The sequence below is a fragment of the Sus scrofa genome, chromosome 2, assembly GCF_000003025.6.
Source record: "Sus scrofa isolate TJ Tabasco breed Duroc chromosome 2, Sscrofa11.1, whole genome shotgun sequence".
Lineage (NCBI taxonomy): Eukaryota > Metazoa > Chordata > Mammalia > Artiodactyla > Suidae > Sus > Sus scrofa.
Window position 1 is genome coordinate 70,088,073 of NC_010444.4, and position 26,402 is coordinate 70,114,474.

The 26,402-nt window shown below is 55.5% G+C and overlaps 2 protein-coding genes across 3 annotated transcripts; one reads left to right on the forward strand and one right to left on the reverse strand.

Annotated features, from left to right (window-relative positions):
* On the reverse strand, positions 47 to 8,955 carry CCDC151 (coiled-coil domain containing 151). The gene is made up of 13 exons (XM_005654766.3): positions 8,527 to 8,955; positions 7,415 to 7,536; positions 7,235 to 7,312; positions 4,910 to 5,080; positions 4,719 to 4,820; positions 4,495 to 4,620; positions 4,162 to 4,284; positions 3,486 to 3,638; positions 2,131 to 2,291; positions 1,815 to 2,043; positions 1,092 to 1,247; positions 564 to 648; positions 47 to 414 (listed from the first exon to the last, which is right to left on the reverse strand). Exons 1-13 carry the CDS (start codon positions 8,762 to 8,764, stop codon positions 296 to 298), a joined length of 1,863 nt encoding a protein of 620 aa, XP_005654823.1. The 5' UTR covers positions 8,765 to 8,955; the 3' UTR covers positions 47 to 295.
* On the forward strand, positions 9,352 to 26,388 carry PRKCSH (protein kinase C substrate 80K-H). Of its 2 annotated transcripts, none has more exons than NM_001244598.1 (18): positions 9,352 to 9,443; positions 9,853 to 9,960; positions 10,159 to 10,275; positions 10,674 to 10,769; positions 10,866 to 10,923; positions 11,801 to 11,918; positions 13,946 to 14,075; positions 21,104 to 21,188; positions 22,071 to 22,149; positions 22,822 to 22,908; positions 23,205 to 23,393; positions 23,746 to 23,842; positions 24,314 to 24,383; positions 24,662 to 24,751; positions 24,939 to 25,013; positions 25,106 to 25,205; positions 25,284 to 25,452; positions 25,575 to 26,388. In NM_001244598.1, exons 2-17 carry the CDS (start codon positions 9,885 to 9,887, stop codon positions 25,428 to 25,430), a joined length of 1,614 nt encoding a protein of 537 aa, NP_001231527.1. In that variant the 5' UTR covers positions 9,352 to 9,443; positions 9,853 to 9,884; the 3' UTR covers positions 25,431 to 25,452; positions 25,575 to 26,388. The 2 variants fall into 2 exon arrangements, with proteins under 2 accessions (NP_001231527.1, XP_005654813.1); XM_005654756.3 differs by having other exon boundaries at positions 9,355 to 9,443; positions 9,808 to 9,960; positions 25,575 to 25,923.

A 26,402-nucleotide genomic window follows, 5' to 3' on the forward strand; every position in this document is an offset into this window, starting at 1 on the left:
GCTGTCTTTGGGGCAGTGCAGGATCAAGGAGAGGGGAATACACAGGGGGCTTGTTGGTGACCTTTATTGCGCGATTCTGAGGCTGGTGCGGACCAGCCTGAGATTTACTGTGGGAACATCCGGCGGCCCAGCCCCCTTCTCCACTCCTCGCGTCACCCGCCCAGTCGGCTCCCTTGTGCGGGCTGCGATCAGCCCTTGAAGGGGCCCCCCTTTGGGCCCGCAGCTGGGCCCAGAGGGATTGGGGTGGGGGTGCTCCGCAGGGGCCCGGAAGCGCCAGGTGGGCGCGAGGGCGCGTCTAGGACTTCCGAGAGCGACCGCGCCTCTTGCTGCGGGATTCGATTAATTTCTGGGAACGCATCTTGAGCGCTGCACGGGTCACCACCTCGTTGTCTTCCTCCTCACTCTCCTCTTCGTCTGCGAAGGGCGATGAGGGGATCAAGGTTCCCCTTCGTGACTCAGCTTTCCCTTCCCACCCCCACCTTGGCCCTAGGTCCGGTCCCTGACTACCTCCCAAAGCTCTGCTAGGGCCCCCAGTCCCACCCCCTTTTCCTGCCCAGACAGACCGAAGAACTTGTCCTTGTGACCAGCAAGAGGCAGGGCGATGCGGGTGTTGTAGGAAGGCAGCTTTCCCTCTAGGGTGGAGAAGAACTGGGGGAGGTGGGAGCGGGAGAGAAGAGTGTGAATGCACAGGGCTGCAGGGAAGTGCATCTCCCCCACCCCCCAAGATACACCCCAATCCCATTCAGCACCTCTGCCCACTCCTGTAAAGTTTTCCTTGGGCACAGCCGTATCATTTGTTCCCAGTGCTCACTCTGATGCCCAGCAACACCCCACCTTCAGGCCCGCCCCTAGTCTCTAGGTCCTACCCCTTGGCCTGACCCCTGTACCCCACAAGCCCAGACTTCTGGGCTGCCAGGGCCCTCAGGAAACTCTCCTGGCTCAATCTGGGCTCCTTAAACCTCACCCGTTGTCCCTGAAGCCCATTCCCAGCCCACTGGCCCCCTCCCTGGTCTCCAAAGTGTGGTCCTGACTCCCTGGTTTTCCGCCCCAGCCCCTGCATCCTCAGCCCCACCCTCTGGCTGAATGAGCACCTCTCGGTCGGCAATGTGGCGCAGCATCTCTGGCACATTGTGGTTCTGGAGTTTCGCCTGCAGCTTCAACAATTTTTCCTCCACGAGGCCCAGTAGGTTGGGCAAATAGTCACTTGCCTTGGGATCCAGCTCCTTTCCCGCGAAGCCGCTGGCCTCCTGTGGCAGGGGCGGAGCTCTGTCAGCCAGGAGGGACGGGGCCTCCAGGAAAGGTCTCACCCAGGCAGGGGGCTTTTCCTCTTAGGGATAAGGCCTTTGAAGTGAGGGGTGACTAACAAGAGCGGTGCTACCCTTTATGAACAAAGGCTACGCTTGTGAGGCAAGGCCTCTGAACTCCAGAGACCCAAGCCAGGGGGTAATGGGAGGGGGATGAGTCTTTTAGTGGGAGGAAGGCCATTGTCAGGCTGACCTTCTGAAGAAATGGGACTCTGCAGTGGGCAGGGTGGGACTTCTCTTGTCTGTGGCTGCTCCAGGATTGGAGGGGGGGTTCTCTTAAGTCTTCGGTGGGTGTGGGGGGCAAGGTAGGACTTTCCTGTGGAGGCGGGACTTGAAATGGGATAAGGTCTCTGAAGTCCTGGGCCTCTTGAGGAGTAAGGGGGTCTCCTCTTGGACGCTGGCTGAGGACTCTGAGGAGCAGGTTGGAGTTTCCCCTGTGTTCGGGCCTCTCATGTACTGGACAGGGCATGGGGTGGGTTCTCTTGAGTGGACTTTGGGGCGGGAATCCACCTGCGTGATGGTGGAGCTGCCTCTCACGTCCTGCGGGGCTCTGGGCGGAGCTTCCTCAGGGGCGGAGTCTGCTACTGTGATGTGGTCTAGCTTGCTTGCCAGGTGTTCCAGGGCCTCCTTGGTCATATGCATTGCCCGCATGGTACGCTCCAGCCTATCCTGCACATCAGCACGCCGCTGCTCCTCCGCCTTGATGCGCTCCTGCAACTCGACTTGCAGCTTCTGTTCGCTGCAGGAAGAAGGCAGTCTGAGATGGGAGCAGTACTGAACTTCCCCAACAAGGCACCACTCTCTCCCTGAGGCACCCGGGCCTCACCTCATCAGCATGGCCTCTCCTGAGTACTTGAGGTCTTCCAGCTCCTTCTGCAGCCTCTGCTTCTCTTGCTTCAGCCTCAGCAGCATCTGCTCGTTCTCGATCTTGAGTGTCTCCAACTGTGTGAAGGTTTCTCCCTGTGCCAGGAACCGCCGCACCACCGCCTGCGGGCCGCCCAGCCCAAATCAGAGCCAGGGCCTATGCAGGCATGGGTGTACCCCTCTTCCTTTCCCCCGGACACACAGGACAGGTGGCCTGAGCTGGTGGCTTCTGCCCACTGGTGTTCAGGCGCTCTGTGAGTCGGACTGGTGGCCAGTCTGTGAGTCGGACTGGTATGAGTCGTCCAGGGTGTGCGACCCCGGACGAATGATTTTTTACGGCCCCTTCCTTGTCTAGATAAGGAAATTGAATCAGCCAAAATCACATTGTGGGGCAGCGACAGCAGTGAAGCACAGCTACTTTCCAAAGTCTATAGTGCCAGCAACATTCTGGCAGTAACTCTTGCCCCCTCCAGGAAGGGGTTGTGAGAGAGATCTGCCCATTAGGCCAACTTCTGGAAAGGTGCTCAACTACAGTGCTCCAGATGACCCCATAGGTCCAAGTTCTGGAACCCCTTGTGAGTCAGCCCATGGGAGGAGTAATAGATTCGAGGGTGCCCAAAGTGGAGAAACCCAACAGAGGTCCAGGGGAATCACAGTGTTTTCCAGCCAGGGACCTATGGTCTTAGAAAATTTCAAGGAATCCATGGCCTTTCTCAGTGGGTTAAGGATCCAGTGTAGCTGTGAGCTGTGGTGTAGACATGTCTCAGATCCTGTGTTGCTATGGCTGTGGTATAGATTGGCAGCTATAGCTCCGATTCAACTCCTGGCCTGGGAATTTCCATATGCTGCGAGTGTAGCCCTAAAAAGCAAAAGCAAAAGCAAAAACAAAAAAGAAAAAAGAAAGAAAAAAGAGAAAATTTTGAGGAAGAAAATTCCAAGTAGGGGACCCCAGACCAGGGACCTAGCTGATCTGGGACTGAGGCTGGCACTGTGCAGTCGTCTGTGCCCCAGACCCTGTTATAGGTGCTGGGGACCCAGGAGAAGAGAGACAACACTCCCAGTTCTCCTAGAGCTGACATGCCACAGAGGTCAGCTGGTGTAAGCAGGAACAGGAGGAGAGGATGATGGCCAGTGTAGATAACTCCACACGCGTGGCTTTTGCTGTGAGAAGCAGCAGAGAAACCGGGCAGTAGCTGGAGCAGGAAGGGGTGTTTTTTTAAGAAGAGAGCAGGTTTGTGTGCTGAGAAATTGCCCCTGCAGAAAGGGTTGGCTTTCCAGGCTCAGGTCGGCTTGGGAGAGGCCGCAGGCAGCACTCACGTGTGTTTCTGCCACGCCGGTGGCGTCCTTGACCTTGCCGAAGAGCACTTCCATCTGGTACATGCTCCAGCGCCGCCGCAGCTCCTCCTCCTTGGAGCGCTGGCTGTCCTGGAGCGTGTCGTCGGAGTGCAGCAGCACGTCCTCGCGCTGGGTCTGCTCGGGAGTTGAGGTCAGGGCCCAGGTCAGCTTACGGACAAAGGCACCTGACAGAAGCCGCGGCGGGGGTAGGCGGGAAGGGGGGTATTCAGTCGGGGGTGAGGAAGGGGGTGGGACCCAGGCTTGGGGCCAAGTAAGGGCATCAAAACAGGGGTCAGATGCCTGACAGTCTAGGTCAGGGCTAGGAGACTCCGAGGCAGGGCAGAGGGGCGGGGTCAAGGGAGCAGGGGGTGGGGCCTGTAAATAAGGGGCAGGCTAGAGGCAGGATCAAATTTCGGACTCTGGCCAATTGCGGTAGGGATGGATGAGGACCAACCCGAAAGTACTTGGAGGACTGAAGGGCGGGGTCATGGATGTGGGAGGAGCCCTGACTTCTGGTGGAGATGGGGGCGGAGTCAGAAGAAGGGTCAGAACTGGGGAAGGGTCTAGGGCCAACGTAGGGGCGCGGCCGGGACCCCGCAGGGCCGGGTCAAAGTAAGGGCTGGCTAGGGTTGCAGCCCTGCATCCTTGGTGCGCCCACCTTTCGCTCCATGCGTTCATTCTGGAGTTTTCTCTCTTCAGCGCGCTTCTTGCACTCGGTCAGGTATCGGTCCCGCTTCTTGCGCTCTCGTAATACTGTCTCTTCTAGATCCTGCAGCTGGTTCTGGAGGGCAGGCAGGGAAACAGCAGGACCAGCTGGCACCTACCATGGCTCTGGGCGGGAGCTGCAGGCCTAACCCGAGACAGTTGGGTTAGGCTATGGGATTCTGGGAGAGAGATGGGATGAGTTCGGGGACAGCTGGAGTTCAGATACTAGGGCCAGATGACCGTGGCAGCGGAGGGGCAGGACCCCCAGGGGCCCACAGGCTGGCACCTTGGCTATGTCCCTGGCATTGAGTGCTTCCTGATTCACCACGTTCAGTTCCTCCAGCTCATGTTTCGTTCTCACCACCTCAGCTTCCATGAAGTCCAGCCGGTTCTCCAAGTGAAGGCTCTCCTCCTGGGATGCAGGGAACAAGGGAGGCCCATGACCACTATCCCTAACCAGGATGGCCCTCCCACTTGCCGCCCCCAACCCCAGTCTTTCCTGGTCCCTACCTGTAGATAGGCCTTGAGCTGCAGGTACACATTGGTGATGTGTTCTGCCTCTTCGGCCTTCATCAGGGCCTTCTCCAGGCGGTTCTCCAGGTTCCGCATGGTCTAGAGGGAAGCAAGGCTGGGCTGGGTCCCCTCCCACCTCAATCCCTCCCCCAGGGAATCAAGCTCTCTGCAGACCTCACAGGTGCTACCTTGGCCACCTCCGTGTTCCTATCTTGTGCCTCTGCCATCTCCAGCTCACGCAGACTGTGCTGCAGCTGGAGCTCCTCCAGCCACTTCTGCCGCAAGCCCAGCTGGTGCCGAAGAGCATTCAGCTGCTTCACCTTCTCACTCAGCTGGTGGTCCAGGTGCTCCAGGGCCTGCTGGAGGGAGGGGAGCAAGAGCAGGGTGAGCCCCCCACCTAGTCCTTCCTCCCTTCCTTCTCCTATATCTAGGTTTTTATCTTCCCTGTCTCTTAGTAGCACCTGACCTGACTGATCCTCCTTCTCTGGCAGATTCTCTCTTTTGGTGGCTTCCAGGACACACACCACCCATTTTTCCACCCACCTCCTTGGCTGCCTCTTATCCACTTCCTTTGCCTTTGAAGAGACAGCCCCAAGCTCGTCTCTCCTCTGTCCACACCCACCTCCTTGGAGATCCTATCCAGTCTCAGGGTTTCAAAACTCACCTATACACTGAAGACAGCCAAATTTAGCCTCCCCAGAGTTCCCATTGTGGCTCGGCGGGTTAAGAACCTGACTAGTATCCATGAGGATGCAGGTTCAATCCCTGGACTTACTCAGTGGGTTAAGGATCCGGTGTTGCAGCAACCTGTGGTGTGGGTCACAGATGTGGCTCAGATCCAGCTTTGCTGTGGCTGTGGTGCAGGCTGGCAGCTAAAGCTCTGATTCAACCCCTAGCCTGGGAACTTCCATATGTCGCAGGTGTGGCCATAAAAAGAAAAGAAACCCCCTCACACAAATTTAGCCTCCCCCCAAACTGCAGGCTGATATATCTGTGTCTACACTGCCTTCCAGATGCTCCACAAGCAGCTCAAAACCATTATGTCCAAAATTGAGTATGTCCTTGATCTTTCCCCAGAGCTGTCCTTCTTGAATCTTTCAGGTGCTCAAGTCCAAAACCTTGATGTCATCTTCATCTCTTTTCCTCTCCCACCTACACCCCATTTGTTAGCAATTCTCTGGTTTTTTTTTTTTTTGTTTTTGTTTTTTTTTTGTCTTTTTGCCATTTCTAGGGCCGCTCCTGTGGCATATGGAAGTTCCCAGGCTAGGGGTCGAATCAGAGCTGTAGTCACCGGCCTACACCAGAGCCACAGCAACGCGGGATCCAAGCCGCGTCTGCAACCTACACCACAGCTCACGGCAACGCCGGATGGTTAACCCACTGAGCAAGGCCAGGGACCGAACCCGCAACCTCTTGGTTCCTAGTCGGATTCGTTAACCACTGTGCCACGATGGGAACTCCCTGGGGTTTTTTTTTTTTTTTTTTTTTTGCTTTTTAGGGTCATACCCTCAGTATATGGAAGTTCCCAGGTTAGGGATTGAATTGGAGCTGCAGCTGCCAGCCTACACCACAGCCACATCAATGTCAGATCCAAGCCGTGACTGCGGCCTACACCATAGCTCATGGCAATGCTGGATCCCCAACCCACTGAGCAAGGCCAGAGATTGAACCTGCATCCTCATGGATACTAATTGGATTTTGTTTCTGCTGAGCCACGATAGGAACTCCCAGCAATTCTATGTTCTATTTCAAAGGTTACCCCAGAGAGATCTCTTTCTTCCTATTTCTACCAATTTTGTCCTAGTGTAGCCAACATCATCTTTTATTCAGATGACCTCCTCACAGTCCATTTCCTACTTCTCTGCTTCTTAGTATAAAACCTGCACTCTCCAGCATGGCCAGTGAGGCCTGCTTCAGGGTTTTGCCCCTGCTAACCTCCCTGACCTCACCTCCTACTGAGCACACTTCACTCACTCCCATTCCACCACTGTGAGCTCCTTTGCGTCTCCAACACTCTACCTTTGTTCCTGCCCCAGGGACTTTGCACTTACTGTTCCATCTACCTGGAATGCTCCCGCTCCCCAGATGATCACCTGCTGTTCCATTCTTAGCTCAAATACCACCTTAGAGAAAGCAAAGGTGCCCCCCACCCGACATTTTAAAGGGCAAACCCTGTCCCCATCCATCTCTAGTAAGTCACTGTTTTATTTTATTCATTTATAACAAAAAATTACTTTGTTTCTGCATTTTTCTTGGTTTTATTTGGGGGGAGTCTATTTTTTTCTACTAAAATAAAGGTTTTTGGGAGCGGCAACAAGGTCCGTTTTCTCCACTGCATGGTCATCATGCCAGGCTCATGGTCAGTGCATGATAAAGATTGAATGAATAAATGAATAGTGGCTGGTGTGGAGAAGGGATTGGAGAGGGTGAGATGGGAGGCAGAGAGGTGAGTGGGGTGGGGATCCAGGCTTGAAATGAAGGGAGATGGTCAGTGGAATGGGAGTGGGGCAAACCTGGCCTGTCCTGTTCTTCAGGTATGGCTTCTCTGATTTCCATTCCCGAATCACTGCCTGGACCACTTTCTCATCTCCCTGCAGAGAGAGGAACCCAGTCACACTACTGATTCAGACTACTGCTACTATTCAGCTCCCAAGGATGCTGGCCCCTGCCTCCTGGAGCTTCTTCACCCTCACCTGGAGCAGGTCTGCCAGCTGTAGTTGTAGCACCCTGGTCTCCTCTCGGAGCTGGTTGATGGTCTCCTGATTCTTCCTGATGTTCCACTGGGTGCTCTCATAAAAGGCCTTCCGGTCACCCTCTGGGGTCAGGTGAGGTGGGCAGGCACAAGCAGAGCATCATAGAGGGGAGGGACAATTTTCGTAATTGTCAACATTGTAACAATATTTTACTTTGGGCATACGTTATGTATTGGATGCTGGACTAATAAATTTCCTATTCATCAAATACCCTGTACCAATAGGTATATATCTATATATATGTGTGTGTACATACCATACCCATTTTAGAGGTTAGAAGACTCAGGTATATTAGGTTGTTCAAGGTCATAAGCAGTTTGACTCCCCAGCCCATACCTTCAACCACCATGTAAAATTACCTTCTAATAATAAAATAATAATGGTTTGCACTAGGATTTCCCAGCCTTGGCTGACATTTGGGATAATTATTTGCTGTGGTGAGCTGTCCTGTGCATTGTCAGATGTTGAGCAGCATCCTTGGCCTCTACCCACTAGATGTCAGTAACATATCCCCTCCCCCCAACAATGTGACAAACCAAAATGTCTCCAGACATTGCCAAATGTCCCCTGGGAACCAAAACAGCCCTTTTCCATTGAGAACCACTGGTTTACAATATATAGCATTACTATGTGTCAAGCACCGTTGTAAGTCCTTTACTCATTTCAACTATTGGCTTGTACGGTTACTATCTCCTTTTTATGAATGGACAACCTGGGAGCAATTAGATTACTCTTAGTTCCTGAAGGTCAAACAATTAGTATATGTAGAGCCAGGATCTGAACCCAGAAAATCTGGCCCTGGAATCTGTTTTTCACCACCCCATGCATGATAGAAGAGTTGAAATCACATAAAAGTATGAAATGCAGTCCAGTCAGTTCTGAGCTCAGGAAAAGTTTCATAAGAGAGATGAGGAAAACCATAAGGAAGTATGAGTTTTTGCCTCCAGAAACTGGCCACATGGATGAATGCCAGTGAAACATTCCAGTCACACCATGCCAGGCCAATGAGCTGGTGACTCTTGACACTTCTGTGCCCTCTGGAGCCCTCTTACCTAATAGTTGAATCTTCCTTTGTAACTCAGCCACCTGCGTGTGCACAGTGGACTTCCCTTCGCTGGCATGGAAGGGTCCTGCCTTGGAATGGAGTGACTGCCAGGCCTGCACCGAGCCCTTGCCTTGGGGATGCCCCTTGGCCTGAGCCTGATTGCCCCTGCCTTTGGAGGAGGCTGAAACCTGGTCCTGAGAAGGCATGGCGTTGGCGGAGGCCGCCCAGCACAGGGGAGACGTCATGACTGGGTTGAGGCCGAGGACCGCAAAGAGTTAGGTCTACTAGGAATCGCCTCTGTTGGGGATCTGTCAGCTCAGGTTCCTCGGCTCTGGGAACGTACTTGTCGACCGCTTGGCTGAGCCTCGCGGCATCTCCTGGTTGCTAGGTAATCTCCCCCTCCTTCCTCCAGTGTTCCCATGGAAACCGCCCGCGTTCCACCCACCGCTCTCACTGGCTGACGCACGCTGCGTGGAGGGGCGGTCCCAACGGGGGCGGAGCAGACCCTTTCTGCCGAAAGTTGGTGGGGGGTACTTTTGTGTCATGTGCTTATTCCTTTTCTTTCCCACCCCTCAACCCCTAAGCCCGCCCTAAGCCCGCGATGGGTTCACGGGCATTTTTTAGGAACTTTCTGGTCCGACTGTAGAACTGCCACTCCCAAGATGGAGGCACTTCGCGCCGCCATTAAGCGCGAACCATCAGAACGATTTCTTCTAAGGCTTCACAGGCCTATCCAAGATGGCCGTCTCGGCTCCGGCCGTCCCTTGCCGCTCCCAATATGGCGACCGGGAGCTGCCGTTCAGGGAGCACGGCGTGATGCCGGAAGTGACGCATCCCACACGTTTCCGCTTTCTTTCTGCAGGAGGAGCCGTTGGCTGCTGGGTTAGGGGGCGCGGTGGATATTAACCTTTGCCCCAGCCTCGTGTAGGTGGTGAACCACTGGGTGGGAGAGCACCCCTGTTTCCTGTTGGGGGCAGCCTAAGGGTGTTCCTCGGGAGATGGGGCGACTGTTCCTCGGGCTATTGGCGGGAATTGGCTAGCGAATCCCCTCCCCCCACCCATAGGGAGCGGAGCTTTTGTGATTCCCCCACCATTGATTTGGGCCAAGTGAGACTCCCCTTCACTGGGCAGGACTGGGGAGACACCCCCCCCACGCCCCCACTGTGGGAAGCAAAGTGAGCCGTCATTGCCCGGAAGCGATGGAGGAATCCAGTTGGCTGGAGGGAGAGGTGTCTTCCTTCAGCTGGAAGTATTCCTCTCCCAGTGAGCCGCCCCTTTCTCGCTGCAGCGTGGGGGCACAGCGCATCTCTCAGCAGCTTCCTTCCTCCGACAGAACCCGTTTCCGGCTTCAGAGCCTCCAGCGAGATGTTACTGTTTCTGCTGCTACTGCCCATGTGTTGGGCCGTGGAGGTCAAGCGGCCCCGGGGCGTCTCCCTCACCAGTGAGTTGGCCACCTGGCTAGAGGTGGGGATAGGTTGTGGGAGGCTCCTGGGATAGGCACTTAGAGCCTTCTGCTTTAGGGTCGCGGTCGCTGGGCGGGAAGGCGGCAGTGCTCAGCTGGTGGGTTGTGGGGAGAGGTGCCATTGGGTCCGGAGGGCTTCTTCCTGCCGTGGGCTGAGCGCCTTGACTCCCTTCCCAGATCATCACTTCTACGACGAGTCCAAGCCTTTCACGTGCCTGGATGGCTCCGCCAGTATTCCTTTTGATCAGGTTAATGATGACTACTGTGACTGCAAGGATGGCTCAGATGAACCAGGTGAGCTCTCTTTTCATTCATTTATTTAGTCATCATACATTTATTAGGCAGTTGATGAGTGCCAGGTCCCGAGCAGTGACCAAGACAGACCCCATCCTATCCTCACAGAACTCGGCGATGAGTAAGGGGAAGCAGGTACCCAAGCAAGCTAGTGGTCAGCTTGGTGAGGAGAGCCCTAGGCACTATGGGAGGGGGAGGGGGTAGGCAGGGCCCTGTTCTGAGGGCCTTGGTGAGGCAGGAGGGAGCAGTGGAGAGTTTTGTTTCAGGCCCGAGTGTGCAACTCTGTTTTCTCCCCTTAGTTGGCATCAGTTATTCTCGTGCTCTTTGTGTACATGGTGGATGTGACACGCCGGATTCTGAGCACACTCCACAAACCCTCGCTCTCTTTCTCCCTGCAGGCACAGCTGCTTGTCCCAACGGCAGCTTCCACTGCAGCAACACTGGCTACAAGCCCCTGTACATCTCCTCCAGATGGGTCAATGATGGAGTTTGTGGTGAATGAGATCACCCTGGGGTTGGGGACAGGGTGCTGGGCGGAGGGAAGGAGGAGGCCCTACTGGGTCTGATGGCGCCCCCACCTCTGCCCTCAGACTGCTGTGATGGGACAGACGAATACAACAGTGGGATCGTCTGTGAGAACACCTGCAAGTACGTCGGTGACACCCTCACTCCCCACCCTGAGACCTTGCCTCACCCCGCTGGGTGAATCAGGTTCCCTCTCTTTTCTGCATTTGTGTATCGAGTGCTCACCCATGCCAGGTGCCTTGTGACTGTTCCATCAACAGTTTCTCCTCTGGCCTGGCAGCAGGTGCAGTTTGTTTGCCTATTCAACAGATGAGGAAGCTCAAGCTTAGGAGAATGACTTCCTCAGGGTCACATAGATAGGAGATAGCAGAGCCAGGACACGAACCCAGGTCGGTCTAACTTGAGACTCCATGCTTTTAATGGCTACGCTCTGCAGCAGGACCTGAAAACTGAAATGCCCACAGGCAGGTAAATAAAACAGCAGAAGCAGCCAGAGTGTGAAGCAGTAGGGAGTGGTGGGATTGTAGCATCTGAAGGGTCAGCTGCCCTCCACTCCTGTGAGTTGATGGCTGGTACAGGGCTGGATTTGTTTTTCAAAGAAGCTGAAAATTCTGATACTTATGTAGACCTTCCTGAGGGAAGATCTTTTAAGTAGAGAGAGGATTGTGCTTACTGGCTTTACTGCCTTTCATGTCTGGGACTTTTCTCTCCTTTCTCTCTTGGGAGCTGCCTTCCAGTCCCACATCCCAGCACCCCCAGTCCTCCCTCCCCTGACCCTGAAGGTGGGCCAACCCTGCCCACTGTCCCTTCTCCCAAAGTGAGGGATGAGGGACTCTGAGGCCATGAGGGCCCCAAGGAGGTGGAGGGAGGAGGGTTTGCTTTTTATTTTCGCCAACACTAAGGGGTGACTGATGATAGGGGATTTGAAACCTTTTGGAAGAGGCAGACCCCTGGGTCCTAAGTGCCTCCCTGGTGGTGCCTGTGTGTTCCCTCACTCCAGAGAAAAGGGCCGTAAGGAGAGAGAGACCCTGCAGCAGATGGCGGAGGTGACCCGAGAGGGCTTCCGCCTGAAGAAGATCCTGATTGAGGACTGGAAGAAGGCCCGAGAGGAGAAGCAGGTGAGGGGCCCGGCAGGGCTGACCCAGGACGACCTGGAGGTGCCAGGCTGGAAAGGCTGGGTGGGGTTTACATCAGCTCCTGATAGTGGTGTTCTTGGGGCAGTTACCGTCCGTTTGTGTCTTGTTTCACTCCTTTGTCCACTGGGGTTTTTTTGTGTTTTTTTTTGGTCTTTTTTTTGCCATTTCTTGGGCCACTCCCAGGGCATATGGAGGTTCCCAGGCTAGGGGTCCAATCGGAGCTGTAGCCGCTGACCTACGCCAGAGCCACAGCAACATGGGATCTGAGCCACGTCTGCGACCCACACCACAACTTATGGCAACACCAGATCCTCAACCCACTGAGCAAGGCCAGGGATCGAACCCACAACCTCATGGTTCCTAGTCGGATTCGTTAACCACTGGGCTATGACAGGAACTCTGTCCACTGGGCATTTAGTCATTAGTTAGGCTAGTACCAAGTGGGTGGCAGTTAGCACCGGTGTCGAGCAGGCCTTGGGTGCAGACTGAAGTGGGCTTGAAGGAGCTCTGCTGCTCCTAGAACAGGAGGGACGCCTCTGTGGCCTGGTTCTGGGCTTCTCTCGGCTGTAAGTTAGGGCCAGTGATAGGCTTCTGGGGGAGGGCTCATGATGGGGGATGGTTAGCCGCAGCCAGGTTAGTTCAATAGGGTGGGTGCTGGGGTAGAGGGGCAGAAGAGTGTGTGTTCCCAGGGCCGTGTCTCTCCCTCTCCTGTCTGCCACCTGCCTGGCTGTTTGGTGGGTCAGAGTCCTTAGCACTGCCTGACACTGAGCAAGGCTGCAGCTCTGTTCCTCTGCCAGCAGAGGTTCCAGATTTTTCTCTCCCACCCCCATAGGCTGGCTGGTGAGGTGCCTCTTGAATTCATGGGGCAGTGAATTCAGGGTCAGTGAGATCCTTCCTGAGTTTAGAGCATAATGGGGGAGCCACATGGTGAGGTTGGCTGGAAATGACCCTTCCCCGCCCGGGCAGGTGGGAGGATCCTGGCAGCAGGCCAGGCTGAGGTGTCAGCCAAGGTCTTGGGAGGAAAGTGATCTCCTAGGGGCTGGGGCTAGGACTAAGACCCTACAGCTGGGGACCCCATCCCTAGGCTGGAGCCCACCCAGCATATGCATTCCTTTCTGAAATAGCCACAGAGGCACTGGCCTCGGGTGTCACGGGTAGAAGCAGACATCAAACTGCTTCAAGCGTGCAGAATCTAGGGGGAGGGACAGACAGACAAAGTGACAGCCAGGGTTCCTGGAAAAAGGGATGTTTGAGATGACAAGGCATAAAGGCAACTCGCTCAGTATTTCTACTCCCTGAGCCCACCTTGGGGACAGTAAGCAGGGAAGACTTATAGAGGAGGAGGCTTCTATCTAAACTGAAATTTATTTATGTATTTTTTTGTTTTTGATAGGGCCACACCCATGGCATATGGAGGTTCACAGGCTAGGGGTCGAATCAGAGCTGTAGCTGCCGGCCTACGCCACAGCCTCAGCAACACCAGATCTGAGCTGCATCTGCAACCTACATACATCACAGCTCACGGCAATGCCAGATCCTTAACCCACTGAGCGAGGCCAGGGATCAAACCTCCAATCTCATGGTTCCTAGTCAGATTCGTTAACCACTGTGCCACGATGGGAACTCCCTAAACTGAAATTTAAAGGGTAATTCAGAGTGAACCAGGCAGAGTGTTTCAGACAGAAGGAAAGCACTTGTGGAGAACTGGAAGCAAAGAGCACGTGAGGGTCTCTTGACAGGGCACTTGGATCTTAAGCATTTAAGATAGTGATGGAGCAGATGGAGCTGGAGTGGTGGGCAGGAGCCTGGTGATGCTGGGCCTTGGAGGCACACTGAGGTGTTCTGGTTTCTCTCCAGTGGGCTGCAGGGAACTACAGTGAGGGGGAGCCCAGGGAGGGGTGTGTATTTTGGAAAGATCCTGTGGCCACCCTGTGGAGTAGAGGCAGGGAGGCTCTGTGAGGAAGAGGCCAGAGCCAGAAGAGCTGGTCCCTTCTCTTCTGTCCACCCAGAAAAAGCTCATTGAGATACAAGCTGGAAAGAAGTCACTGGAGGACCAGGTGGAGATGCTGCGGGCAGTGAAGGAGGAGGCTGAGAAGCCAGAGAAGGAGGCCAAAGACCAGCACCGGAAGCTGTGGGAAGGTATGTCACTATGTCACAGGGTGGCCGTGACTTGCCCTGGGCTCCTGGCTGGGAAGAGCCTGGGCCCAGGAGCCCCTTCTCTATTTCACTGATTTTTTGTTTTGATCATGGCGACTTAGTTTCCCATGTATCTGGTTATCTTTGACTGTGTGTTAGTCATTGTGTTTAACATTCACTTATAGGAGTAGCTTGCAGCAGGAGGAGAGGCCCCTCGCTGGAGAGGAGGGTTTTTTTTTCTGCCATCTCTTGGGGAGCACTACCATTCAGGGATCCATTGAATCCAAATTCAAGGCTGAAGATTCCTCCAGCTTCTCAGGCAGTGTGAACTGAGGTCTGAGCACAGGCTGGGTGATTTCTGGTCCAGCTTATCTCTGAGGGGCTCCCCGTGGGGTTATAGTTCTTGTGGCGGGGGGTGTGTGTCACCTTGGCTTTGATTTTCATTTCCCTTCCTTCTCAAGTCGTCAAAATGGACATTCACATTTGCCAGGATTGGCAAAAGCTCTTAGGGCTTCTGCACTCCCTTACTTTCCCGACTTCTTTTTTGCCCTGGCAGCTCCTTCCTGCCTTGGTTGGCCTTAAGGTGATTTTTTTTTTTTTTTTTTTTTTTTTTAATGCTTTGTCCAGAGTTTTCTTGCTGTTGGCAGATTGTGCTGCTCTTACAGGAAGTTCGAAGCCTTGGCCTTTGATCTCAGCCTGCTCTGTGCAGGGACACGTAGTGGAAGCAAACTAGAAGGGAGAGGTGGGGCAGAAACCCACTCCAGACTAGTTAAAGGGCCAAGCATTGCTGGAAGGGTTTGGGGGTGTGGCCCAGCTCCTCCTAGGGCCAGTGAGCAGGGACTGGCAGCCTTCCCTCTGAAGCCAGGCTATGATCTCCTCCATCTCTTTGAGCATCTGCTGCCGCCTTTCTTCTCTCCCTCTGTTCTGACTTCTCATAATCAGTAATTCAGTTGTTCATCCAGCAGACATTTGCCGAATGCCTTCTTTGTGCCAGGGACACCCCAGGTGCCAGTGATACAGCACTGAACATGTTGGAGAAAGCCTCTGTCCGCACAGGGCAGAGAAGGCTGGCAGAGGGAACAGGTGCAAAGGTCCTAAGGCAGCATCTTGTGTAGTTTTTTTTTTTTTAGGCAAGAAATAGATTTGTAGGATGCTTGTAGTGTTCCCGTTGTGGCTCAGTGGTAACAAACCCAACTGGGATCCATGAAGACGTGGGTTTGGTCCCCGGCCTCTCTCAGTGGGTTAAGGATCCAGTGTTGCCGTGAGCTGTGGTATAGATCACAGACACTGCTCAGATCCCACATTGGTGTGGCAGTGGCTGGCAGCTACAGCTCTGCAGCCCCTGCCCTGGACTTCCATATGCTGTGGGTGCGGCCCTAAAAAAGACCAAAAAAAAAAAGGGATGTTTGTGAGAGATACAAGCAGGCAGTCAAAGAAGCTCTACCTTGTCTGGTTTTTAAGGAACGGCAAGGAGGCCATGGGAGGAAGTGAAGGGAGAGTTGGTGAGAGTCAAGGACAGGTGCTGATGGCACAGGCCATGCAGGGATCACTAGGAAGACTTGGGCTTTTTACCCCCCCAGTGAGGTGGAAGCCATAGAGGATTCTGAGCAGAGGAAGAATAGGAGCTGACTGCATTGGTGCGGGCAAGAGAGGAGGAGGCTGGGACGGGCAGGGGGGAGGGCCTTGAGGTAGAGAGAAGTGGGCGGGGTCTGGGTACAGCCTGAGGGCAGACTGAAGCCTCACCCCCACCTTGCTGCCTCACCCTCCGCTCACTTGGCGCAGGTGAGCAGAGAGGCCCCTATCCAGAGTTCCAGTGGCCTGTTGGGCAAGACCACTTGCACACATTCCCTTCTTCTTTCCCTTCTGCTCCCAGACCTGGCTTCCAGCATTTTCCACTTCTTAGAGACTTTGGGCCTTGTCATCACCCCTCTTTCCTGGGGGGAAGCTGGCATCTTCTCTCTATGTAGAAGCATGCTCAGGCTCTGCCACCCAGCTGTCCCCAAGATCCACCCTTTCCTTCAGTGCTGTGAAGCTGGACAGTGCCCAGCTTCACTCTCTCCCCTCTCCCCCCCTTCCCTCCCTCCCTCCCTCCCTCCCTCCCTCTTTTTCTCGGGCTGCACCCATGGCATATGGAAGTTCCCAGGCTGGAGGTCAAATCAGAGCTGCAGCTGCTGGCCTACACCACAGCCACAGCAACACAGGATCCTTAACTCACTGAGCAAGGCCAGGGATTGAACCTGTGTCCTCATGGATACTAGTCAGGTTCGTTACCGCTGAGCCACAACAGGAACTCCACAGCTTTGATTATTAAATAACCTGTTCATTTTGCAAACTCCCTGGGCAGCCTCTTCTTTTTGTCCTATTGAAAACTGACTTCCTAGACCTTCTTGTTCTGGTTTTGGAGATCTGGTTTTCCCTGGGCCCATAGCTAAAGTCTGTGAACTTTTTCTCCACCATCTTCATAGAAGCCACTGCTCTGTGTCTTCCTGCCCATTCTCTTGGCAGTCTACTCTCTACTCGAGAGTAGACTCAGTAGCCCTCTTCTGAGCTGGGACCCTGGCCTCTGTCTTCTCTCCTCATTGGTTCCCCACCTGGAAATCCAGCCGTACCTGATTGTTTTTGGACCCCAGACTCAACCAGATCACCTCCTTCTCCTCCAAAGCCTCCTTCCCTCCTCTCAATGACAGCCAGCCACCCGAGGCGGCCAGGATTCAGTCAGCATAGAGACCAGGGGTTGGCAAACTGTAGCCCACCTGCAGCCCACGGTTCCAAGCTGGCCAGCTGCCTGCTCGTATCAATAAAGTTTTTCTTCTTTTTTGTCTTTTCTAGGACCACACCCGCAGCATATGGAGGTTCCTGGGCTAGGGGTCTAATCAGAGCTGTAGCCGCCAGCCACAGCCACAGCCGCAGCAACAAGGGATCCGAGCTGCGTCTGCGACCTACATCACAGCTCATAGCGAGGCCAGGGATCCAACCTGCAACCTCATACTTCCTAGTCAGATTTGTTAACCACTGAGCCACTACAGGAACACCTGTATCAATAAAGCTTTATTGGAGTTCCCATTGTGGCTCAGCTGGTTACATACCTAACCAGTATCCCTGGCCTCGCTCAGTGGGTTAAGGTTCTGGTGTTGCCATGAACTGTGGTGTAGGTCATAGACATGGCTCAGATCCAGAGTTGCTGTGGCTGTAGCACAGGCCTGCAGCTTCAGCTCCAATTTGACACCTGGCCTGGGAACTTCCATATCCTGCACATATGGCCCTAAAAAGGGAAAGAAAAAAAAAGTTTTATTGACTCACAGCTGTGCCCCTCCCTATGTTTATATAATTCTTCCAGCTGCTTTTGAGATACAACCACAGAGTTGAGTGATAGCCAATAGAGACCTTATGGCCTGCCAAACCTAAAATGTTTATCATTGGGTCCTGAACAGAAGAAGTTTGCCAACCCCTGATAAAGGTCCTGGTACTCTCTCCCACACTGACCATGGGCTGACTGGAGCATCTAGAGCTTGTTTCACAAGGATCATCCTGCTCCTGCCTCCCTTCCTCATGAAGTGTGCCCAGACATGGCCCCATTTCACGGATGAGGAAGCTGAGGCCAGAGAGTCCACTGCCCTGCTCAACTAGATGGATGCCCAGATCTCTCTGATCACAGGCTCTGACCTTGAATACCAGGCTCTAGTCACTCATCTGCTCCTGCCTGGCTCAGGGCCCAGCATTGCCCTTCTGGCCTCCTGATGGCCTCCCTCCATCAGGCCAAGCCATTCTTCTGATGGGCAGTTTTCCTGGCTCAGCAGTGCCTTGGGTGGGACCACATTTGGGCCACCACTGCCTGGTTACAGTACCCCTTGTCCTTGAGTGCCTCTCCCTGCACTACCTCCTGTGCCCTTGACATTTTGGTATGATTGCCTTTCCCCAAAAAATGTTGCTCTTTATTGCTCCTGGGATTCTGCTTCAGCCATTCACACTGCAAATAGAGAGGTGTTAATGGGCCGCTTCCGTGCTCACCTTGAAATGGGAGCAGCACATCAGTGAGTCTGTCTTGGTGTGCCCCAGCCCCTCAGATGTCACTCTTCCACAAAGACATTCCGATTTCCTTCCTGAGATCAGCTCTTCTGATCAATCTTGTGACCAAAAAGACAACTTGAACCTACTTCATAAAAAGTGGAAGCTTTAGGTCCTCTCTCCATCTCTGGGCTCTGCCTCTCTATGGGCTTCCTTCCCAGGCAGGTGCTGCCCTCCTGTATCAGCACAACCACAGGCAGCAGTGCCAGGCTTATTTTCTCTTAGCTCAGCAGCCTCAGTGAGTAGAGAGCAGCACTTCCTCATAAGCCCCAGCACTGATCCCAGGACCAGTTCCCATTGGCTCATCCCAGATCACATGACTATCCATGAACCAATACCTGGAGCCAGGGATACAGCCCAGGTTCTGATTGGCCAGGCTGTGGTCTTACTGCTCCTCTGTTGTCTGCCCTCCTGAGATTTGGAGTGAGTAACTGATCAAGTCAGATTGTCCAGGGCTGGGCACAACGAAGGGTCACGTACTTTTAAGGGTGGTATGAGTTCCAAAGCCAGATCATCCAGGGTGGGGTGTGAGTGTGAGAGACGTGGAAAGTGACTGGGGCCTTAAAAAAAGGCTGGGGCTTCCCTGCTCTGTTTCTTCCTAGTTTCCGTCTGATTTCCATATGCTCTGATAAAAAGGTTTTTTGTTTTGTTTTGTTTTTTGTTTTTTAGTAACTGTCCTCATCCCAAAAGTAGTAAAAAGGGAGAGTCTTTTACTCTCGAGTAAACTGTACACAGGAGGCATGAAACTTTCCAGACCTTTCCTGTCCATCGAGGGCAGACATGCAATTCTGCAGAGCATAGTAACTCCAAGCGACTCCAGAGCCACATTTCAAGTGGTCAGTGGCCACGTGTAGCGAGTGGCTGTCATTTTGGCCAGTGCAGATGTAGACTGTGCCCATCTGGTCTACATGGTATAGAGGTGTTAATGCTAGGTCAGCGTATACCTAGTCTTTTTATTTCTTTAATCCTTCGCTGAACATCCACACAGCATACACTTTTCTGTTTCAGCCATTTTGAAGTGTACAATTCAGGGGCATAACATAAATCCACGGTGTTAGGCAACCATCACCACTCTCTAGTTCCAGACCATTCCTGCCATCCCATACCCATCAACCAATCCTCCCCCTAGCCCCTGGCAGCCACTCATCTGCTTTCTGTTTCCATGGATTTGCCTGTCTTGGATGTTTCATTTAGATGGAACCAGGCGGTATGTAGCCTTCGTGACTGGCTTCTTTCCCCACGTGTCCTACTGTGGAGGTTCATCCACCTTGTAGCCTTGTGTCGAGACCCTGCTTCCTTTTAACAGTGTATCTGTTATGTCGTGTGTTCCTGGAAGGATTAGTTTTACTCATTATTTATTATTCTTATTTAATCCAGGTGCCATTTTTTTCTCAGGTTTTGGGTGTTTGTCTTCATTGTTTGTAAGCACCTGTTCTGTATTCAGGGGTTGGCCCTTTGTGACTGAAGTCGAATGTATTTTTAGCATCCATCTTCGGTGCCAGGTTCCTGGTGCTCTCTTTGGGCCTTGTGTTAGTGAATACACTCTCGTTTCCTGTTGCTGTTGTTTTGCATCGCAGTGAGCATGTCCTTTTACACATACGGCGAGGCCCTGTTCCTCTTACCCTGATTCTCAGGGTGGAGTTGCCAACTCAGGTTCAAGGGTGGCATGTCGTGGGTTTTTGGTTTTTTTTTTTTGTTTTTTTTTTTTTGTCTTTTTGCTGTTTCTTCGGGCCGCTCCCACGGCATGTGGAGGTTTCCAGGCTAGGGGTCGAATCGGAGCTGTAGCCGCGGGCCTATGCCAGAGCCTCAGCAACTTGGGATCCGAGCCGCATCTTTGACCTACACCACAGCTCACGGCAACGCCAGATCCTTAACCCACTGAGCAAGGCCAGGGATTGAACCCACAATCTCATGGTTCCTAGTTGGATTCGTTAACCACTGAGCCACAACGGGAACTCCGGAATATCATGGTTTGATACAGATTCCCAGAAGGTGGTGGGGTTGAGTCAGATGTGTGCCCTTTGCCAGCTGGGTGACTGTGGGCAGGTCCCTTCATTCACCTCAGCCTCAGGTCCTCATCTGTAACGACGGTGTCTGCTGGGTCTGCCGGGGCCTTGTGGGGTGTCCTGGGATAGAGCCCACTTGTCCTGTTGTAGAGGGCCGAACTTCATAACGAGGCTGCACTTGTGGCTACTTTCTTGAACCCTGACTGGGCCAGGTGGGGATGATACTGGCAGAGGAGGGACCACAGAGCCGGTACTGGGCTGCACTCTGTGCCCACTGGTCACAGCTTAGTTCCCTTCTCCCCTCTCCTGAGACACTCCCCTGGTCCCCCAGGACACCCCTCTTGCCTGCCCACCCCAAGTCTCTGTCTCCTGACCTCTTTCATGCTTGACCTTTTCTTATGGGGGCCTCCTGCCATTAGGACATGGCAGACCTAATGCGTGGTCCCTCACCTGCCCCTCACAGTCACCAGTGGTTCAAAACAAATGTCCACACCTGGAGTTCCTTTTGCGGCTCAGTGGGTTAAGGACCCAACTAGTACCCATGACAATGTGGGTTTGACTCCTGGCCTCTCTCAGTGGGTTCAGGATCCGGCTTTGCCACAAGCTGTGGCATAGGTTGCAGCTGCAGCTCCACTTTGACCCCTAGCCTGGGAACTTCATGTGCTGCAGGTACAACCCTAAAAAGAAAAAAAAAAAAAAGACGAAAGTCCCCGTCTGACCCATCTGCATACTCCCTCAGCTGCCTCTTCAGGATCTCCCCACAATCTGGCACTTTTCACCTCCTCGCCCTCCCCGCCCTGGTCATTGCCTGGCTCCCTCCTCCCTCCTCCAGTCTGCCCCCTGCAGGTGGCCTGATTTGGGCCTCAGTGCCCAGTGTAGGGCCAGGCACACATAGTTCCCCCTGGGGTGTTGGGAGAGCCAGAGGCAGGGTGGAGGGTGATGGTGCTGACCCCTCCACAGAGCAGCAGGCCGCCTCCAAGGCCCAGCGGGAGCAGGAGCTGGCAGCCAACGCCTTCCAGGAGCTGGACGATGACATGGATGGAGTGTGAGTATGCCTATGCTGCCCTGGGGTCCCTCTTCCCGCTCCCCGCCTTTTAGGAAACCAGCCCGAGCTCCCCTCCTGGCCTGGGGCCTGAGTTGGTCCCAAGCCCTTTCTGAAGAAGCTTCACATATAATATGGGTCTAGATCAGCCCTGAAGGGAGGAGATGAGGGAAATCAACCCCTCAAGGAGCTGGCCAAGGGGACTAGGGATCCCACTACTTTTTACGAGCCTATCCTGGGGCCTGGGACACGTGGGAGAATCCTGCCTCTGCCCCTCAACTTGCACCCTGACCCCAGGCAAATGGCTCAGTGGAGGGCGGGTTGTCGGGAACCAAGAGGCTGGGCAAGTCCCTAGTGGGAAGTGTGGCGCAGCAAGGAGCAGGGGCTTCACAGGGACCTAGGGGGCAGAATGGGCAGAGCAGTCCATTCCCTGGTTGGCGATGGTGGCGGGTGGGGGGATAGGATGTGGTGCCTGGGCTGTTATGGGTGTTTGGGCTTTGCTGGAGGGTGCCAGGCAGAGGGCAGTTTCCGTGTGTTGGGTTCTAAGGGTGGCAGAGAGTGGAAGCTGGATGGGTCAGGAAGGGGGAGGACTGGGGGACACAGGAAGTCCAGGTGTCTCCTGATCCCACCCTGGTGTGTCCGTCCTTCCCTTGAGCCCTAGGATTGTGGAGCCTCAGGAGGGGTAGGAGCCAGGGCACTGGGAGGCTGGGACCTGTTCTTCCCAGGGGTGCGGGCCAGAGGGGGGCCAACCCCAGCTTCCTGCTGCCCTCCCCTCCCCACCCAAGGCCCTGAAGCAGGTTCTCGGGAGGAGGCAGGCAGCTTGTCCAGGAGCCAGTGGGCCTCACTCCCCCCGTCCCCCACCGACTCCCATCTGCGTCCCTGCAGGGTCTCAGTGGCCGAGCTTCAGACCCACCCAGAGCTGGACACGGACGGGGACGGGGCACTATCAGAAGGGGAAGCCCAGGTACCCAACCTTGCACCTTCACCTGGGACCTAGAGTAGGCTGTGGGCTACTCCCATGGAAGGTTCCTTGCTGGCCTTGGGCTGCTGGGACACCCAGCATGGCTGATGTGGCTGGGCCTTATGGGTGAGCAGGAGGGCAACCTCCCAGGGCTGCTTCTCCCTGCCCTTTGGGACCTGGTAGGGTCACAGGGTTGCCCAGGGGTGTCTGGTCGGGATAGAGCCAGGTTCCCATACACCTGCCTCGCCACCCCAAGTGCATGCACCCGTTTCGTCCTCTTTACAGACGGGGCTTTATCTTTCTGTTTTCACTGGCCTGGACCCTTGCTCCTTGGTCTCCTGTCCATCGCTGCCCTGCTCGTCCTTTCCTCTCCCATCCTAGCTTCTGCCTCTCTCACTGAAGGCTGGGCGACCTTTGGTGTCTCTCTGCCTGACCCTCTCTCTCCCAGGTCTCCAGTCCCCATCCCTGCTCCTCTCCAGCCCCCTCCTTCTTTCCCACAGGCCTGTGCTGCCCCCTTCTGGCTGCTGCTCCTCACCCAGCCTGGTCCTGGGCAGTCAGGGCATGCTGTGCCTGGCACCGCAGCCTCCCTCCCCCCACCCCGTGAGAGTGCCTGGGGTGCGGAGGAGGGGCATGTGGAGGTCTTGATCCTGACACCACCCCAACATATGCACACAGACCCTTCTCGGGGGAGACTCCCAGACGGATGCTGCTTCCTTCTATGACCGCATCTGGGCTGCCATCAGGGACAAGTACCGGTCTGAGGTCAGTGGGGGGAGGGGAGGGGATGTGGTCCTGCCCCCCTCACCCCGCCTCTCGATGCCTCACAAAGAAACTGCCTCCAGTTCTGGCACCCGGCCACCCTAGCCAGCTGGGCGACCCCACACCCTCCGCAGAGGCCTCCCTGCCCCCAGTTCTCTGTCCCTCCCTCCCTCCTTCCAGGCTTGTTGGAAGGATTAGAGACATGAGGCCTTCCCTTGGGCAATGGAGCTTGGACCCAAGATCTGGGGGTGGGGGTGGACCCCGAGTCCTCAGTACCAGCCATTCCGCACATCTGCCAGGTTCCACCCACCGACGTGCCATCGCCATCTGCACCTGACTTGACGGAGCCCAAGGAGGAGCAGCCCCCGGTGCCCTCACCACCCACAGAGGAGGAGGACGAGGACCAGGACGAGGAGGAAGAAGAGACAGAGGAGGAGGAAGAGGAAGAGGAGGAAGAGGATTCCCAGGTGCAGGCGGAGCAGCCCAAGGTGTGTGTTTAGGAGAGAAGGGAGTGATGGGGTGGAGTTCCTGTTGTGGCGCAGCAGAAACGAATCCGACTAGGAACCATGAGGTTGCAGATTCGATCTCTGGCCTCGTTCAGTGGGTTAAGGATCCGGCATTGCCATGAGCTGTGGCGTAGGTCATAGACACAGCTTGGATCTGGCATTGCTGTGGCTCTGGCGTAAGCCAGTGGCTACAGTTCCGATTAGACCCCTAGCCTGGGAACCTCCATATGCCGTGGGTGTGGCCCTAAAAGGACAAAAGACAAGAAAAAAAAAGAGAGAAGGGGGTGATGGGGTGGGGGCAGGTTCATGCGCCTACTCTGTTCCTCCCCCTCAGGAGGCCCCACCCCCACTTGTGACACCCCAGACAGTCAGCCCCACCGAGGAGGACAAAATGCCACCCTATGACGAGCAGACGCAGGCCTTCATCGATGGTGAGAGCTGAGCCTGGGAGGGAGGGGACCCTTCCCATCGCCTCCTGTGGGGGCCCAAGAAGCAGGCCTCACCTGCACCTCATGATGGGCTTGGGTGGCCCCAAGCAAGCCCAGGGAACTTGGAGCGACCTGGAGGGGGCTTCTGGGCCTGGGGAAGCCAGCACCTCCCCCACCGGTCCCCGGGGCCCTCCTGCCTCCTCATGGGCTGCTGCTTGTTTGTGCCACCCCTGGCGGGTGAGGAGCCATCTGGGTCCCCGGGATCCCTGCCCCTGCTCCCTGGGGAGCTGAGAGGCTGGTTGATGGGATGGGGTCTGCCCTGGGGCTAGTGGGTCCGGTGGGATCTTTCTGGGTCCAGTTCTCTCTCAGAGCAGTCCGGGGGCAGGGGAAGCGGGCTTGTCTGTGGCATCCCCTTCCCTCACTTGCTGGATAGGGGGTGGGGGCAACTCTGACCTCCTTCCTGGCCCCCACCAGCCGCCCAGGAGGCTCGCAACAAGTTCGAGGAGGCTGAGCGGTCCTTGAGGGACATGGAGGAGTCCATCAGGTATGGGGCGTGAGTGTGCGGCCACAGTGAGGCCGCATCTCCACCAGCTCCACAGCTGCCTGCCGCATGGCTCCCCAGGGGAGGTGGTAATGGGGAGTCGCCCAGGCAACCTCAGGCGAGGTGGTGGTGAGTTCTGCAGGGGAGGGTCCCCAGGCGACAGGGAGCAGAGCCCAGCCCCCGAGAGGCCCTCCGCCTACTGCAGCGGGCCTTCCTGTGTTGTCCTCAGTCGGGCTGGGGTGTTCCTGGCTGCCCCTTAACCTCCTGGTCTCCCCTCTTAGGAATCTGGAGCAGGAGATTTCCTTTGATTTTGGCCCCGACGGGGAGTTTGCCTACCTGTACAGCCAGTGCTACGAGCTCACCACCAATGAGTGCGTCCCCCATGGGCAGGCTGGACGGGTGGGCTTGGAGGGCCTGGGCCTGAGCAAGGACACGGGGAACAAAGGGGGTGGGCTTTGCAGTCACTGAAGTTTGAGGTACCTGAGTGTCCCCTGTTGGGGGGGTGTTGTGGAGGTTGGGGCCCATATTTCCCCACCCACCAGCCCCATCCCATGACAGGTATGTCTACCGGCTCTGCCCCTTCAAGCACGTCTCACAGAAACCCAAGCTCGGCGGCTCCCCCACTAGCCTCGGGTGAGTTGGGTTCAGGCTGGGTCCCCCTCCTCTCAGCCCCTGGCCCCTTGTCCCCCTCTGCCGGTCCCACTCAGCACCCAACTCTCCTGCAGCACCTGGGGCTCGTGGGCCGGCCCCGACCATGACAAGTTCAGCGCCATGAAGTATGAACAGGGCACGGGCTGCTGGCAGGGCCCTAATCGCTCCACCACTGTGAGTACCAGGCGGGGGGTGGCGGGGGGGACCCAGGCCTGCCAAACCGGCCTGAGCCTTACCAGCCACCTGCCCCAGGTGCGCCTGCTGTGTGGGAGGGAGACGGTGGTGACCAGCACCACGGAGCCCAGCCGCTGCGAGTACCTCATGGAGCTGACGACGCCAGCCGCCTGCCCAGAGCCACCGCCTGAACCACCCACCGAGGGTGACCATGATGAGCTCTAGCCCTGCCCCGCCTGGTGCAGAGGTGGGTGGAGAGGTGCCCCCACCCCCCCACCCCCCACCTCCTGGGCGAAGCGGGGTCTTGGCTGAGTCGCTGCTTCTCCCACCCATCTCCCTCCGTCTCATTTGGTCTTTCTCTGGCCTCAGAACCTCAAGACGTGGAACCAGCCCTCAGTGGTGCAGCCCACCTGCCCCTCAGTCTGTGGACCAAGGCCTGCCCCTCTGGGTCTCCTTGCTCTCTCCAAGGAGCAAGAACCCAGTGGGGCTCCCTGCCCTGCTCTCGGTGGGGTGGGGACCAGACGGGGTAGAGCCATGTTCCCAGGCCCCGGCCACTTCCACAGATAGAATAAAGGAACCTGCCTGCCCTGGGCCCCCACCCTGGTGGCCCACGCCCACCCCGCCCTGTCCCCCACCCAGGGCATTTGCCTCCCCTTCTGGTGGGGAAGAGTGACTTGACCTGTGACCTCCAAACAATAAACGTGAATCCCCCAACTCATCCGTCTTGCTTTGCTTGGGTGTGGAATGGGCCAGAGGTGGCAGAGGGCTGAAAGCAGGGGAAAGAGCTGTGTGCGGGTCCTGGCGGTCCCACTTCCTCATCAAGCTGGCTTAGTTGGCGGTCTCACTTGAGATGCCTGGTGAGCAAAGCCTGGTGCCATGGGACAGATGGCTCCTGGGCCGGTCTCCCACCCCTCAATCTTGTGCTGTGGGAAGGCAGAAGGGCTCCAGATGGGAGCCAGGCCCAGAGAGGGACAGATGTTTGCACACAGCCACACAGCAGGGAGGATGGCACAGGCTCCAACACTCCCTGCATGCCGACACACAGATACCAGAGGCTGTAAGATTCTGAACTTTTATTTTCTGGCATGAAAAGTACAAATAATTAAACAATTCCATGTAAAAGTCTGTTACCGCGGCCAGGCCTGTAATCCCGGTAATAAATAGTGTCTAAACTCAACGCAAAGTGGTCTTGTTGGG

Excerpts from the sequence above, each read along its gene's own strand:
- CCDC151 (XM_005654766.3), bottom strand. The coding sequence starts at position 8,764 with ATGACGTCTCCCCTGTGCTGGGCGGCCTCCGCCAACGCCATGCCTTCT. Across the intron at positions 7,313-7,414 it reads AGCTGGCAGACCTGCTCCAG|GGAGATGAGAAAGTGGTCCA; the intron begins GTGAGGGTGAAG and ends CTCTCTCTGCAG. Across the intron at positions 1,248-1,814 it reads GCAGCTCCACCATCACGCAG|GAGGCCAGCGGCTTCGCGGG; the intron begins GTGGATTCCCGC and ends CCCCTGCCACAG.
- PRKCSH (NM_001244598.1), top strand. The coding sequence starts at position 9,885 with ATGTTACTGTTTCTGCTGCTACTGCCCATGTGTTGGGCCGTGGAGGTC. Across the intron at positions 11,919-13,945 it reads AGGCCCGAGAGGAGAAGCAG|AAAAAGCTCATTGAGATACA; the intron begins GTGAGGGGCCCG and ends CTGTCCACCCAG. Across the intron at positions 24,752-24,938 it reads TACGAGCTCACCACCAATGA|GTATGTCTACCGGCTCTGCC; the intron begins GTGCGTCCCCCA and ends ATCCCATGACAG.